Raw genomic sequence first — 15,853 nt, 5'->3', positions numbered from 1 at the left:
TTCCAACCCCCTCTGCATAGGCAGAGACATCTCCCACTAGACCAGTGTCCTGGTTTGAGCCAGGATGAAGCCAATTTTTCTTTTTACTGATTTTTTTTCCTTCAGTAAGCTTTCTTGTAACTAGCAACAGTATGTTCTGCTAGGCTGATAAGACAGTGGAATGTTTTTCTAACTACTGAGGCTTCAAGGCCGCACCTGCACTCTGCCAGCTCAGACACTATGGGGAGATCTGTGACCCCCCCGTAGGAGGCTGAGTTAGATGGACAGCAAAATTGGCCAAAGATATTCCATTCCATATATCTATGTAAGCTCAGAGGAAGGTCAGAGATCACAGAAGACAACTTCCTTCCTTCTTCTTCTCCCCTTCTCTTCCGTCCATGGCCGGTGTCCAGGGAGGACTCTGTTCATCAGGGTGGGGGGTGGTGAGAGGCTTTTGCCTACACCTGAATCTATCTGTATATAATTGTATATATTTTCTTGTATGATTCATTAGTGTTTTAATTAAAGCTGTGTAGTTTAGTTTTCAATCCAGCCAAGTCTCTCTCTTTTTCTCTCTCCTTCCCTACCTGGGTTGGGGGGAGGGGGGATCGAGAGCATTGTTGTCGGACCTGAGTCAAACGGTGACAACCAGGTTGTTCCAAGCCCCATCCAACATGGCCTTGAACACTTCCAGGGATGGGGCTTCCAAAACCTCCCTGGGCAGCCTGTTCCAGTGTCTCACCACCCTTACACTAAAAAATTTCTTTGCCATGACCAACCTAAATCTACCCTCTTCCACCCTTCCATTACCCCTCATCCTGTCACTACACACCATGGCAAAGTGTCCCTCTCTGGCTTTCCTGTGGCCCCTTCAGGTACTGGAAGACTGCTTTGAGTTCTTCTCAGGACCGTCCCTTCTTCAGGCTGAACAGCCCCAATTCAGCCCGTCTTCATAGCAGATGCTCCACCCCTCTGATCACCTTCATGGCCCTCCTCTAGACTCACTCCAAGAGCTCTATGTCCTTCTTGTGTTGGGGGCTCCAGAACTGGACACAGTACTCCAGGTTCCCACATCTCAGATGTGCAGAGTAGGGAGGCAGAATCAACTCTCTTGACCTACTGACCACACTGCTTTTGAGGCAGCACGGGACATGGTTGATTTCTGGGCTGCAAGCGCACATTGCTGGCTAACGTTGAGCTTTTCATCAACCAACATCCCCAGGTCCTTCTCCTCAAGGCTGTTCTCAATCCACCCTCTGCCCAACCTGTATTTGTGCTTGGGATTGCCCCAACCCAGGTGCAGGACCTTGCACTTGGTCTTTGTCACTGGTCTCCATCTGGACATTGAGCCATTGATCACTACTCTCTGAGTGTGACCATCCAGCCAATTCCTTATCCACCAAGTGCTCCATCCATCAAATCCATATCCTTCCAATTTTGAGACCAGGATGTCATGAGGGACAGTATCAAAGCAACAGGATTTTCAGCTATGTCTATAAACCTGGGTAAGGAGCAGAAACTGAGTGTGGAGAAGCTGGCAAGCCTAATGCCCAGCAGCTAAACACCAGTTTAACAAGATAAAGGGTTTTCTCTCTCTGTTGGTCCCTCTAACACCCACAGGCAGACCCCTAAAGGTTCCTGCCAGCCCTGGCATGAGCTCTGAAGCTTGCTGTAGCTGCAAGGAGGAGGGCAGGAGCTGGCAGTGAATCCCCTACCCATGCCAGCATCACCCCAGCTGATACCTCTGCTGTGCTTCCACTTTCATCCTCACCATTGACAAACTCTCCCTGCTTTTGCCCACCACATCAGGAGATGCAGAGGATGTGGTGCAGCAGGGTCAGCACTCGGGCCAGCAGCAGATCCTGCTTTCCCAGATTTGGCTAATTGTTTGCTTTTTGTTTGCTTTTTATTATTTTTTTTTCCCTAAGGACGCTCGAACAAAAGCAAAACATGTAGTTGCCATGCAGGGAGGCACAGAGCGTCTCTGCGCCTCAACCATCTGAAATATGCAGAGTCCTTTTCTGTCTTCCTATCAACAAGGAGAAAAAAAAAAAATGAAAAAAAAAAATCTGTCACTTTGGGACATCTGCTGTTGGGAAACTTTCCCGCGGGTGCCAGACCGGCAGCGCCGCGAGCGCAGCAGCCAGGGCGAGATGCCAGAGACTCCCTGCCCGTCGCCAGAGGCGCTCGGCCAGCCCAGGGCTCCATCACATCTCCCTGCACAAAGCCCTGACAGGCAGTGATGGAAGTGGGGAGAGGAGCTGCTGCAGCTTCACACCCGGCTGGGCTGGAGCGAGAGGCCTCCGCCGCTCCGAGGCTGCCGTATTCCCAAGCTGTCTCCTCCTTCATGGGCAATCAGGATGACTGATCTGACTCGGGTCAGGGGTCTGGGCCGGTGACCGGAGATCAGGTTTCCAAAGGCTCCTCTGAAAAAGTCTGAGAACTGAAGGAAACCTCTTCATTGATTCAGTAGCACAAAGAAGAAGAGGGGCCCATCCGCAAGGACACCAGCCTGCACAGACACGGGCCCACAAAAGAGGGAGTGTGAGGAAATTCATGCAGCGAGAGGGCCCTGACTAGCATGGAGAACACTGAGTGCTGGCAGCTCCAGAAAGCCACCAGAGCCACAGTTCAGACACCCTGTCTCCATGCCCTGCTCTGCTTCCATTTGTTAGATGACTTCATGATCTTCAAGGTCTTTTCCAACCTGATTCTGTGATTCTTTTACAGGTCACCCTGTGCCACATTGCACCAAACAAACTTCCCATGCCATGCTGGAAAGGAGCTTTTTCCCTCCAGTGCTGGTTGGTGGAAGCTTTGAAGAAATGTCCTATGTTTGAAGGTTGCCTCACACAGGCTGAGAATAAGGCGCAAAGCTTGGAGAGTCACACTCATCTGCAAGGAGGGACACTGCAGATCATCCCCAGCCCCCTATAGAGCTGACTACTCTGTATTACAGGACTTGCTGGTTAGCTGGTGAACTCCTTGGCTGCCTCACAGGCTTAACACATTCTGTCCCATGAAGGGAGCAGAAAAGCCTTTACATGTGCAGGACCTCAGGGAAGAACAAAACATCTCAGGAAGGAAGATGCCTATGTGGGTAGGATGCTAATGTAGGCAGGTGGGAGAAATATCTGCTGCTAAATGGAAAGTCCCTCAAACCTTTTTCCCAGCATAAGGGATAGGTGTTGGAAAGGAGAAAGACTAAGACTAATCCAGGAGAGGGTGGTTTTAGGCTGCCTCATGATGGGCTTGGTCCTGCCTCAAAAGCTCCAGCGTGAGAACCGTTCTCTGCAGATATATTTTGCTGTATGCAACAGTTGCAAGAAACAATTAATGCCCAGAATCAGTGATGTAGTTCAAGAGAGCTCAGCAGAGCAGCAAGCAGAGGAAAATGACACCTCGGTAGCCAAATATCACAGCTACCGAGGTGAGACTGCAACCCATCACTGTTAGCTGTTCTGAGGCTGCTGCAGGTCCCTTTTGTGGGATACACCTGTGTGGTCCCAGCACAGGATCCCTGCTTGGTGCTGAGAAGGAGGGATCATGCTGATGCCCTATGGCTCAGCAGGGCTTTGGGTGCTCGTGCAGAGACCCTCCCTGCAAAGGCCATTTCCATGTGTCTTCCAAAGTGAAACCCATAAATTATTCTTAAATCAGGAGCAGCTGGTTCACATCCCAGTCCTCCATGTACTTATTTGTCATGCTTCTGGGAACTGAAATATGATTTGCTTTACACTGCCCTTCCCATAGTCACCAACAGTCCTCAAACCCATTCCATAAATAACCTGCAGGCTTGCCTGTCCTCTCTCAATCCCTACAAATTCAAGAGTTTGTAGAGTGTGTGCACAACAGGATGTACAAACCCTGCAGCTCTCTGCTCCCAGCTAACATGGGTTTTACAGAAGAAAGCCACCTTGTGAATGACAGGCTGTAGTTTCCCTGGGTTTAGTACCAAAAGGGTTGTCCTGTCCCAAGTGCTTGCATCAGGATTAGGCAACAAGACAAGTGTAAGGAAAGCAATGTTGTCCTGCAATTTATTTATGAAGGAATATTTTCTCTGATGAACCTTGAGCATTCATGGCCCTTAAAGTGAGTCATTCTCAGAGCACTAACACAAGTGAAAGCCACTGAGGAAGAATTTTAAAAGGAGACAGTTCATAAGCAAAGGTCACTGAGGAGAGCAAACGCCACCTGAGCCCAGGCTCTAACGAAGCCTTTTCCTGGTGCAGCAAATGAAGTCCCTTAATTACCATTTTGTAAATAAAATAATCTTGGAAAATCAATATTTAGAGCTTGCCTTCTCTGAAGAGGTCTGCCTTTGTTCCTTGCTATTAGGGCAATATAAACCCCATAGTGTGATATACACTAGGTGAAAATTACTCCCCTGAACCTGATTGGCTCAAAGCAAGAAAAGCAATAAACCTTTCAGGGCAGTAATTCAGGTGCTATTTCATGCTTCCTTGTAAATTTTGAAGTAATAACCAAGAAAGTATGATTGTACACAAGCCCACAATTAACTTGGCCAGTAGCCACCCCTTCCTCCTGCAGCAGTGCACTTGCTTTTGGACTGGGCTGGCTAAGCAGAGTGGGAATTTTGCTGGAAATGCCCATTCCACCTTTCAAGCATTTGGGTTGTGATTAATCTGAATGACCCCACACCAATATGGACAAAATGTCACCTTTGATCAACAGAGAGGAACAGATTCTGCAGCTGCAGGACACAGGAATGGCTCCACCAGAGTCAAGAAGTCTCTGTCAGCTTCTCCATCTAAGTCCAGTACAGCATCACCCCAGCAGCTATTGGCTCCATCCCCAACCCAGGGACTGCAGGGTAAGGCTAAGGCAGCCCCATCATCAGCTCCTTCAGTGAGATTTTATTCACAGGTTTTAATGGAAAAGCCCACAATTCTCTCCGCCTGAGTCTTCATGCATTTTTCATTAACAATTACCCATTATCCCAGAATTGCTTTTGATTTTTGCTAATCATCGATTGGCTATTTTGTTCCCACACAGCTGGCATTTTCAAAACATCCCCACCACCTCTGGAGAGGGCACAGCAGAAGGCTGATCTTTAATGCTTATGTGCCCAGAAACCATCAACACATCAGGCAATGAGAATCCACATCGGCGGGACCAGGAGGGGAGAGGTATTTATTCACAGGACACAGCCTGTGAGGCCTATTTGGCTGTGCTGACAGGCTAGAAGTTGCTCAGTAAGTGATCATCCAACCTCCAGGGAATCCAGTCCTGAGGATGCTGTCCTCAACGATGATGGGTTTCTGAGGTGCCCTGACCTAGAGGCTTTGCTCTCCCTGGATTTGCAGTTATTGTGTATGAGCAACAGTGTGGGGTGACTTAGATTCCAAAGGACCCTTCACAACTTGTGAAGAGATGGTTTGATGGACAAATCTCCCCACCAGCCTTTAGTTTGTGCAAAAGGGAGTGGTGGGCCTCAAGCAGAGCCTGCTCTTGCAGAGCTCACTGGAGCAGAGCAGCATCTCAAACACATGGTGCTCTGCAGGTCCGGACCTTGTTCGTTTACCAGAACAAAGTTGCTCATCATTATACATTTTGCAATCAATTAGCACATTATATGATTTGGGATGACTTACTCTTTTTTTTTGTTCTAAAAATCCCTTTGGGGGCATTCAGACCTTTATTGCCATATTAAGCAGAGTTTTAATCCAAATGAATTTTCTAGGAAACCATGTAATCTAATTAAAAAGCTCATAGTGCAGTTTAGTAGCTTCATTACTGGTAGATTCGAGATTCATCTTTACACAGACAAATATTTTTCAACTGCAATAGGCTGGTAAATCCAAGGCATAATCACAAACTGATTCTGCCTGGAACTAAGTGGGTTACAGCACTTAGTCATGCCCAGGAGAATGAAACAAAGGACAACTTGAAAAAGCTCAGAAAAAGAAAAAAACCCAGTCGTTGATCTGTTTCCTCCAATTCAGAGAACCCAGCTTTGCTGTACCAGCCAGGGCATTTTTCAGAGTGACAGCTTTGGAATCCACTAGGCACGGCCACTTGCCTGAAGCTCAGGGTCAGAACAGACCAAGACTAGTGCGAAAGAAGCTAAAAGTTCAACGTGGTTGAGTACGACGGCCTTAGGGCTCAGCTTTACAATCATGTTACTATAGCTTGGGAAGATGCCACATGTCAGCTGAGCCTCAGGAACTGGCTCAGCTCCCCCTGCCTCTGCCAGAAACGATGTAATCTGATCCTTCAGATCACAGTGGAGAAGATGGACACTAAATTGCACTACATGATCACCACAAGAAAACCACTACAGAGATGTTGGCCAAGAAGGCGCAGTTCACATCACATGCAGCGCAGCTCCAGGACCTGGCCAGAAGATATGAACATGACCACAGACCCTACTTTCACATTCCTCAGATAGCGAAGAGAAAGGATTTTATAGGCAAGGCATGTGGAGGAGGATACAGAGCTGGACTCAGGGTAAGCCCTGTCATGGGATGAATGATCACTTGTAAATTCTTTGGTCACTTCTGACTCCGCTTCTTGGTCAAAGAAATTTTCCTTCTCCCGTTTCTGTTGTAAGGACAGACATGAACAGAAACCCATGCAATGAACTAGAAAACCATGAGCCTGGATCAAGTGGCATCTGTCTGTGCACACACAAAGTTCCCCGAAGCTCCAAAAACTTCCAGCTCAGAGAAAACCTCCACTGAGAAGATTTTACTACAACTTACACCTTATCCTATTGCAATATACACCCTTCCATCCTTCATACAGCAAAGCTTTAAAAAAGCCTCAAACCTGGAAATAAAAAGGCCTATTACATAGAAACTTAACAAAACATCTGCCTCAAATCCACCATCTGCACAAAAGCCAAAGCCTGTGTGAGCTAAATTGCTCTTTGCTCAGCAATGACACCTGCAGGGACAGCTATTTCTGGACCATCAGGCAGGTGATGACAGTCCTCCATGCGTGGTAACTCCAGATTGACCCTGGGGAATAGCCCTACCCCACGTTGCAGTGCCAGCAGCCAGCACATGAGGACTTACCTGTTGTTATTCTTCAGCTTAATGTGGTCGCTGGTCTCCAGTATCTGCCCATTCCTCAGCCAAGTGATCTGTGGTGGTGGTTCACCCTGGGCTACACATGTGAAGATGGCAGTTGTCCCTGCAGGCCTGGATATCGATTGGGGATGCTGCACAAACTCTGCAGGGGCTGCAAGGAGGAAGGAGAAGCAGGATGAGAAAAGCCATGATGATCCCACTCTACCCTGGTACAAAGAACAACCTTGTAGCTTGGTCTTCACCAGGATACTTGGCCAACGCACAGCCCAGGCCGGAAGGTCAGCAGTCTCTGGCCATGTGCACCACACAACACAGAAAGCAGGTGTAACCCTTTGTGGCATGTGGCACCACACAGGGCCACCACCCTGGCAAGAATGAGCCCTCTGCTATGGAAACGTGAAAAATCAGCCCATATTGCCTGTTCAGAGAGCAGTGAGAAAGGAAGGCTGCCACTCCAGGTGGAACTTTAGTACTTTGCATTTGAGGGGATCTGCTGTTTCATCACCCTGGCTTTACCCAGAGGACCCATGTGGCCTTAGCAAACTGCTTGCAGAGGGAAAGAACTGGATGGATGTGCACTCAGCAACCTGGCAGGCTGCTCTTTCCCCAGTAAATAACAGAGTTGCTGCAGATTCTTCTGGTAGCAGAAGATGAGGGCCCATTTTTACCCCAGATCTGCAGTTTGGGAACCTTGGGGTCCTGCCAAGCCTGGCAGATCACTCCACCATCCCTCCCACTGCTGCTCACCTGGTAACCAAATATTTTCACCTTTAACAATAATATTTTTAAACAGAAACTGATGTCCCCTCATTCAGCAACTCAAAATAGATTTAAAATAATTTATCAGAATGAAACAGCACATCCATCTACCCCAAGCAGGGCCTGAAAAACACTGCCAAATAGGTGAGTTTATTCAAGCAGTTACGCTTCAAAGGGCAAAGTGATAAATATACTCTAAGTTGCTGCTGAAACCTAAAATCAGGTGGAACCAGCAGCAGCTGCAATGAAGACAAACAGATGAGAGCCAGGGGCCAGTAATGAATTTAACGACTAGTGTCACATCATGGATGGCTGGTGTTAAATTTTCCCAACAAAAGCAAGTTTATCCAGGGACATACTCTCAGTGCTACTTGCTGGCATTTTCCAAGCATGGGGCTGGTGGGTTTTGCCACCAGCAGAGATGGTGGGGTTGGAGAAGGGAGCAAATCAATCCAGCAAAGTGTGTTGAGAGGTGACCAGGCCGCAGGTGGGAGCAGCCACACAAGAGCTGAGCCTTGTGGGTCATGGCCAAAAAAACCCTCAGGGTTTGCTGCTGCAGCAGCACAAGGTGATAAAGCTCTTCCCCAGCTGGGTGCAGGCAAAGGAGGAGCATCACCGTGTGCCAAGGACGTTTTAAAGCCTGCAAGCAGAAAGACATAGAAATTCACTGAAGAGTCTGTCCACCTCAGAGAAGCCCCCACTTTCATTTTTTACTAATCAAAAGGAAGCAGAGCATGGCAGGGCTGACGGATGGGAGCAGCAGGGGGGTGTCCACTGGCAGGGTTTATGGTCGGGCCACTTCTGTCAGCGCTCAGGTCTACTAATGAACCTGATTTCAGCAACCTAATGGACACATATTTCCAGAATCTCCTGCTAAACTTCCCCAGGTGCCAATCGATCCCTTATCCTTCTTTTTCCTTCATACATTCCCCCCATCCCCCTGAGCCTTATAAATTAAAATAAAATTCAGGATGGGTTCAATAAAAGTTGGAAGCATGGATAAGCAGGAAGAAAAGCCCCTCTTCCCTGCAGCGAATGGCCCCTTTGTGGTGCACAGACTTCTTTAACCTCCCACCTCCTGCTTTGTGCCTGCTCAGTTTTGCAGGAGCAATTATTCTGCAAGTGGCTGCACACCTCCCTGCTTTCATACGTGCTCCTGAGTCCTCCCCATGGTACTCCCAGGTGCAAAACCCCCATGCCAAGGAAGGGCAGAGCCATCTTCCAGCTCCCCTCTGCAGCTTCATTAAAGATCCCACCACTTGGCTCTGCCTCTGCCTCCCCCGCAGCCCCCAGCTTCACCAGGTCTCAAACCCGCCGTTCATTCCTGCAGAAGCAAAGTTTAAATATGGAAAAGCAGCATCCAGCATGAGCCCTCTGGAATCGCCAGCTCTCCTTGGCCTCTCTTATTAGCCTGTGTCAAGAGGGACTAATTGGAGCGGTGTCGCGCGTGGCTCAGGGGTGCCGAGCGCAGCTGCAGCCGCTGGCTGGGCGCCAGCTCTTTGGGACAGCAGCTCCTTGGGTTCCTTGTGTCCCCACTCCCCTCTGCAGTCCCTCCTCTTCACTGTTTCACTCAATACAACCAGATAAAACCCCAGCCCCTGTTTAACTTGGCTTAAGCTCTCCAGAGGAGCAGGCGACCACTCCTTCGACAGCTTCCACCTCTGCTGTGCTGAGCTGTCCCTGCTTGGTGACATCCCTTACTGCAAGACGTGGGATGTCCTTCTGCTGTTCCTGCTGCTTCTGGCTTCCTCCAGGATTTGCTGTCTTGTTCCAGTCTCACCCTCCTCTTTTTGATGCAAAAGGAGCAGCAGCCTGAAGCTTTAGTGGAAGAAAAGTCCAACCCGCAGCAGAAACCCACGGAGTTAAAAAGCTCCTTGTCCCTGCCACTGTCTTTCAACAGCAGCAGAGAAAGCTCATGGTTCAGATGCTGCCAGGGTCTCAATATGAGGACAGACATTGCTGCAAGGAGATGCTCCTCTGCTACCCCAGAGCAGGGTGCACCAACCCGGTGTGTCTCCAGGCAGGATGCCCTGAGATGGAAGCTGGTGCATGATCTGTGGCAAATGGCTCCTTTTCTGGACAGCAGAACCTCTGCCCTCCTACCCCCCAGGTCCTCTCCCAGACCTTTTCAAATTATTTCAACAGGGACCAAGAGTTTGCCATCCCCAGCCCTGGGTTAGAGGGGAAGGACCAGAAGCAAAGCTCTGTCTTCAGCCAAGCCCTGCCTGCTGCCAGCCCTCCACCCCCTTGTCAGTCATAATTAACAGAGCACCTTGTCAGTGCTCATCTCACCCTGCACAGAGGCTTCGGGGCCTCAACACCTTTCCCCCTTCCACCCCACATGCCAAGAGGCCATTGCAGGCAGTGAGAGGAGGTGTCCCTCAGCTCTCCATGAAGGTCTTGATGAAGATCACATGGTCATGGTGCCCCCAGAATCTCTAGCAAAGTGCTTCAGTAGCCTTAACTGTGCTCAGGCACCTCAGCACTCTCCAGCATCCTCATGGACAAGATGTGAGTGCCCATCTGTCCCTGTGGCTTTTCTTGAGAAGGAAAAAGAGCACTTGAGCAGGAAGGGGATTGCTCCATGGGGCACACTGACCCGTGTAACAGGTGCCAAAGCTGTTTTGCACAGGAATTTAGGGCTAAACTCAAGGACAAACCAAGTACCAGAGAGCTGAGCCTCAAACACAGCAACCACAACACATCTGCTGCTGAATTCAACCCCACAGTCAAGGCTTCCAATGCCAGCGAGCAGGACTGATGGAAGAAACATCAGGAAACACAGTGGTGGCTGGATCTGCTGGATCAAGGAGCGCTGCCCGGTCCCGCAGCAGAAAGCAAAGCAAACAAGGCAGTCATTGTCAGCAGAGCCTTCGAAAGCATGTCCTTAAGATGGGCACTCATTTATGAGATGGGATCTCATTTTTCTGCATAGCTTTCAGGAGGAAATGAAGCGTGGAGTGGAGAACACTGGTGACCATCTGGCCATTCACAGCCCATCAGTTTGTTATGACACCAAACACATAATAAAGCACAAAAGATTGCACAGGAGGTAGAGAGAAAGTGCTTTGATATATAGTTTGGTTTTTGTTTTGGTTTTTTTTCCCTTGCCACTGAAGCTTGCTCTTCCCTTGCACCACACGCACGCAAACCCTCTGCTCCAGCCACCATCAGCCCTTCCACAACTCCCCCCGGGAGACTTTGATTCGCAGCCCAGCACAAAGCAATATTCAAATGGCTGAGCTAGGATCTGAAGAGAAAATGGAAACTTTCTTGTGTGAGAACCTTACAAAAGAGATCAAAGGAGCCTAAACGGGCAGGGGAGGGCAGGGAGGGAGGGAGAGGGGGACTGACGCCTTCTCCTCCGAAGGAAGGAGGAATTCTCAGGAAGATAATAAGATGGTGTTAGATGATCTGAAGGAGAGCCTGAGACGAGAAAGGATGTTGCTATCAGAGCAAGAGCAGAGCCCTGATCCAGGACACCTCTGCCCACACAGCTACCACGATGGGGATGAGGACCAATGATGGGGACAAGGACCACTGCTGGCAGCAGGAGGGTGGACACGATCTCAGTCCCAGCCTCCCGCTAACTCCTTGCCTTACAACAGGAAGCATTGTCCTTTCTCCTCCAGTTTCCCACCTATAAAACGTGCCTCCTTCAAAAGACACTGAGTTAATTTGTGCCTCCAGGCACTTCAAGGGCCCCTGCATAAAGGCAGCAAGTACCTGGCCTAGCATGCTTTGAGGACACTGTATTGTCCCAGCCCCGTGCTAACTTCCTCTCCAACCAGGCTTTTGACAGCCTGCTCTTTGCTTTCATTCTCTTTACTGATGCAATTTGCATTGCTGACATCTCGACAAAGATAAAACCCACAGTCTCCCCGTCACTCATTATCGGTGTTTTCTCCCCAGACAAACCTGAACAGCAATCATTTGTATTTCTCAGCTGGAGAATTCAGGCAAAATGAGATTCGGAGGAAGGAAAAGCTGCTTCCAGACGGGAGGGTGAGCAAACCTGGGAGGAGTCCGGCAGCCTGGCCAGGCTCTGTTAGTTTCCCTGGGGAATAACAACCCCCAAAAAAACATGAAGCATTTTATGGGTGGGCAGCACAGGCTGGATGCTGCAGCTCATGTCTACAGGTTACACCAAAGTATGTACTGGCCACGCTTCTCCACACCATTGTCTACTTCTCCACTAATGCTGAACACAGGAGCACTCCCTTCCTCAGGGAGGCCAGGCTACATTGGTCCCATTGTCACTTTAAGGACAAATTCTCATCTTGGTTTCCCAGGTGAAAATCCACAGTAAATCTACCTGAGATAAAGTCTGGCACTAGACCTGCTCAGGAGCTGATGTTCAAATCTCCAAAGAGACTGAGAACTGCCCATCTGTAGCAATGAGAACTTGTGCTGCCTTTCCTCCTCCCATCCAGTAGCTGAGAGGAGCAGTCACCAGCATTTACTAGCTGTATTTTTGCAACTTCATAGATTTTCCAAGCAATTTCTTTTGGCTCTGCCTGCCTGCCTCCTGGACATCATCTTTGTGTTTGGGACTTGCAGAGCTCTGCTAGATGCACCACACGCAGAGCTGTTCTGCAGCAGCTCTAAAGGGTTGGTATCAGTGCAGCAAGGTTGTTCTTTTTGCCTGGGTTGGTGTTTCTTAATAAGGGGACTCATAGCTGTGCCCACCCGCAGCCAGAAGGGAGGTCCCCTCTTTGAATTGCTCACCAACAGCAAAAGAAACAGCAAGTTTTCACCTCCTCTCATGACTGACACAGCACCTGGGACTCAGGAGGCACAAGCAGCCCTGTAGAAGCACCTTTCTATATTGCTTCTCCCAGGGCAAAGAGGAAAAGGGATGCCAGCACGCAGGGACCACGGCTGCTACAGGAGCAGTGCCAGATCACTACCAGTGACTCCCGAGACCTGCCAGGTGAGCATCAGGGCACCTTCCCCATCACCAGCATGAAAGGTTCAATTAGCTCTCTCCAGCAGGAGGTGTGTAATTTTAGATTCAGGATATCATCAGTCAATAGTTAATGAGTGAACTGATGAGAGCAAGAGATGCTTTAAGTGGACTAGCTTGAAGAGGAGGCGAGTGCCTGTAATCAGGGACAGATTACTGCCATTCAGAGCACCCTGCCAGCTGGGTTTGCCTTCTCAGACACTTGCCTGGGTCTCCTCACCATGGAGACTGGTTGTGCAGAGCGTGGGGAGGGGATTTCTTTGGTTTTATGAGTGCTGTTCTCTACTCTGGGCTGGATCATCCTATAAAAGTGGCATTTCAGGACAGCTGTTGCCAGGAAGGGGATCAACCCACATCTTGTGGGCATGGGACGTGGAGAGGGCACAGAGAGGTGGGCATCACCACTCCACCAGCCCCAGGTTTGCTCACCTTGCACCACGAGCCGGCCCTGTGCTGTCCTTCGCACCCGCGTGCCCGGTTTGTTGGCAGCGCACACGTAGATGCCAGAGTGCTGCACTGTGAGGTCTGAGATCATCAGGTTTCCTGTCCCCAGCACCTGGATCCCCTCCACACCAATCGGGCGGCCATCTGAAAGAAGGGGAGAAGGAGATGAGTCACATGCTGGACCTTTGTGTGAGATTCTGCAGGGCACAGCCCTTGGAAAGGTCCAGACTAAGCACACATGGGGTGGTGCCGTGCTCCGTCAGTGGAATTTACCAGTGGGATTGACCCATGTCAATGGGTTTTAGCTCTCAGCACTGCCTTCTGGAAGAAACCAGGATCCTCAGTGAGATGTTTGCCCAAAACCACACTTGGTGCTGCTTGGAAAACCAAGGTACCATCACTGAAAAAGTGAAAGCTTTCAACCACATGTTTAGATTAAGATGGAGCACCCAGAACGATTTCTAATGGAACAGTTAAACCATAGCAGCCTCTGTGACCCATTGCCTGGGTTCTTACATTACATTGACCAAAGATCCAAGTAGCTCAATAGCCTGCTCCCAACAGAGGCTCTGGGAGAGAGAAGAGAGACAACCTGCAGCAGTACTTCCCTGATGCACTCTCCCAGCCACCAGCAATTCATTTATAATTTGAGATTTCCTGAGCCAGAAGTTCTACCTTTTTGCCTACTAACCCTTGCTAATTTTTTTTGTGGCTTTGGAAACATTATTAACAACAGATTTTTTGTGGCTTAACTCTTGATCATGTCCAGGGCCAAGAAGCCAAACTCTGAGCTGGGTAGAAACATCTGCTCAACTCCTTTGGCTTGGAAGGTCTGTCTTCACCCTGGGTGCTGGGCCTGAGGCAGGCTGGCAGCACAGCAGTGATGTTTCCAGAAGACCATACCTGGACTCCAGCACAAGGTCTTCAAAATTAAAGGGCTTAACATGCAATAACTCAGTATCAGGGGATTCACCTTTTCCCAACAAAGCCTGTTTTCAGTGGAAAATTCCCAGCCAACTCTAATTACAACGTGTTTCATTAGTATCAGGCTATTGCTTTTTATTGTTTCATTGGTTTGTGTTTTAAGACACCATCTGACAAAGGCAGCTCTAAATGAGTCCTAGCACGTGTCAGGGTGTCTGAGCAGGGGAGTTTTACTGGGGGAGCAGTTACAGGGAACACACTTTGATCGGATGAGAAATGGGAACACAGTTCCTCTCTTGTCTTTGCTCATGGATGAGTTTAAAGAACCTCCAGAAGTGGGAGAAGCACAAACTAGCCCTGGCGATCTCCCCACCTGACCATCTTACGAGGCCTCCATAGATGTGCAATAGCAGAAGAGCCTGTGTCTTGTGTTTCAAGGTTGTGGCTAGTGAAAGGAAAAAACCCCATCCAAACATGGCCTGAAAGCTACAAAGCACGCTCTTTATATGCTGTTTTTTCAGGAAATTTTTAGACTTACACGTTTCCTTGCTTCATTAGGCAGGCAGTACTATTTTAAAAAAAAAAAAAAAAAAAGCAGCTCTGGTCTTTTAGAGAGAGAAAAACAATGTAATTAAATGATTAAATGATCACAGAGCTGGCCAAGCCACTGCAGCCGTAAACAGCTCAGTTGTAAAAAGGACAGTAAAACATGACCTGTCCCCCATTTAATGAGCAATAGGAAGGAACCATTCCTTTAAACATCATTTGAACTGGAGTGGAAAGAGATGTGAATTAAATTCAAATGGAACTTGGTTTCATCTTTTAAATGAGACCTTTTAGAAGTCCATATGTACAATAGGTGTAAAAATCCAATCTCTGTCTTAAGGGAAGGATGGGACCAGCGACAGATGCCAATTGGCCATACCTGGATGCTTCAGCACATCATTGTCTTGAGAATTACCACAGAAATCTGACTTGAATGTCAGCAGTTTTACTGTATTATTTATAACCTGCTACATAATTTACACATGCAGAGACCCTGCCTGCAGCAGGTACTCCACTAAGCCCAAATACCAGCATTGATACGTCCTCAGTTCCCTCTCTAGCTCCAACTACTAATTAGAGGTGTGGTGGTCTGAAGACACATCTCCTGTCAATCAAGCATCCTTCAATTCCCTGAAGAACCAAGCTCTCCAAGCTCAAAACCTCAGGGAATCTGCCATTTGGTTCAGAGGCTGTGGCCACATCTCTCAACCAGCAAAGCTCACTGATCATCCCATGTGCCTCTTGCTCAAACCCTCCCTTCCAAAGAACACTGAAAAGGGCTTCTAGAGAAGTAACTCTACTTTCCCAGCCTGCTCCATCCTCCTTCTCACTCTACTGTGCCTCACTCAGCCTGAGCAATCATTTGATCAGTTAGCTCTTCAGCTATTATCAAGTCCAACTTGACAACACATATAAATAATACAGAATATTTACACAAGAAATTCCTTGCATCCTGAAACCTCAGCACATTGCAGAAGTGCTGTGCAGAGGGACTGATGCCTCACATCTGCTTTGCAAAGGTTTTTCTTTGTTTTAACCCTGTTTCCTTTACACAGACACATGAAGAGAGGCTTGGATCCAGGGATCCAAACCCTGAAAACCCACCTTCCTGGCACTGCCTGCCATCACCAAGTCATGTCTCCATGGAGGAGATCCAAAAGACTGCCAAAGCTGACAATGT

At 48.7% G+C, this 15,853-nt stretch overlaps 1 protein-coding gene across 1 annotated transcript in view; it reads right to left on the bottom strand.

Moving 5' to 3' along the window:
* IGDCC3 (immunoglobulin superfamily, DCC subclass, member 3) overlaps window positions 1–15,853 on the bottom strand; it is a 90,358-nt gene that overhangs the window by 10,308 nt on the left and 64,197 nt on the right. Inside the window, exons 6-7 of the mRNA XM_009995325.1 lie at window positions 13,189–13,347; window positions 7,020–7,185 (exon numbers count right to left, since the gene is read on the bottom strand). Of these exons, the coding sequence (XP_009993627.1) occupies window positions 7,020–7,185; window positions 13,189–13,347 (325 nt within the window). The remainder of the gene's footprint in view (window positions 1–7,019; window positions 7,186–13,188; window positions 13,348–15,853) is intronic.

Source organism: Chaetura pelagica, unplaced genomic scaffold, assembly GCF_000747805.2.
Source record: "Chaetura pelagica isolate M959 unplaced genomic scaffold, ChaPel_1.0 scaffold453, whole genome shotgun sequence".
In the NCBI taxonomy this organism is placed as follows: domain Eukaryota; kingdom Metazoa; phylum Chordata; class Aves; order Apodiformes; family Apodidae; genus Chaetura; species Chaetura pelagica.
The sequence above is the reverse complement of the archived record's forward strand: the minus strand, read 5'-3'. Positions and strand labels throughout refer to the sequence as shown.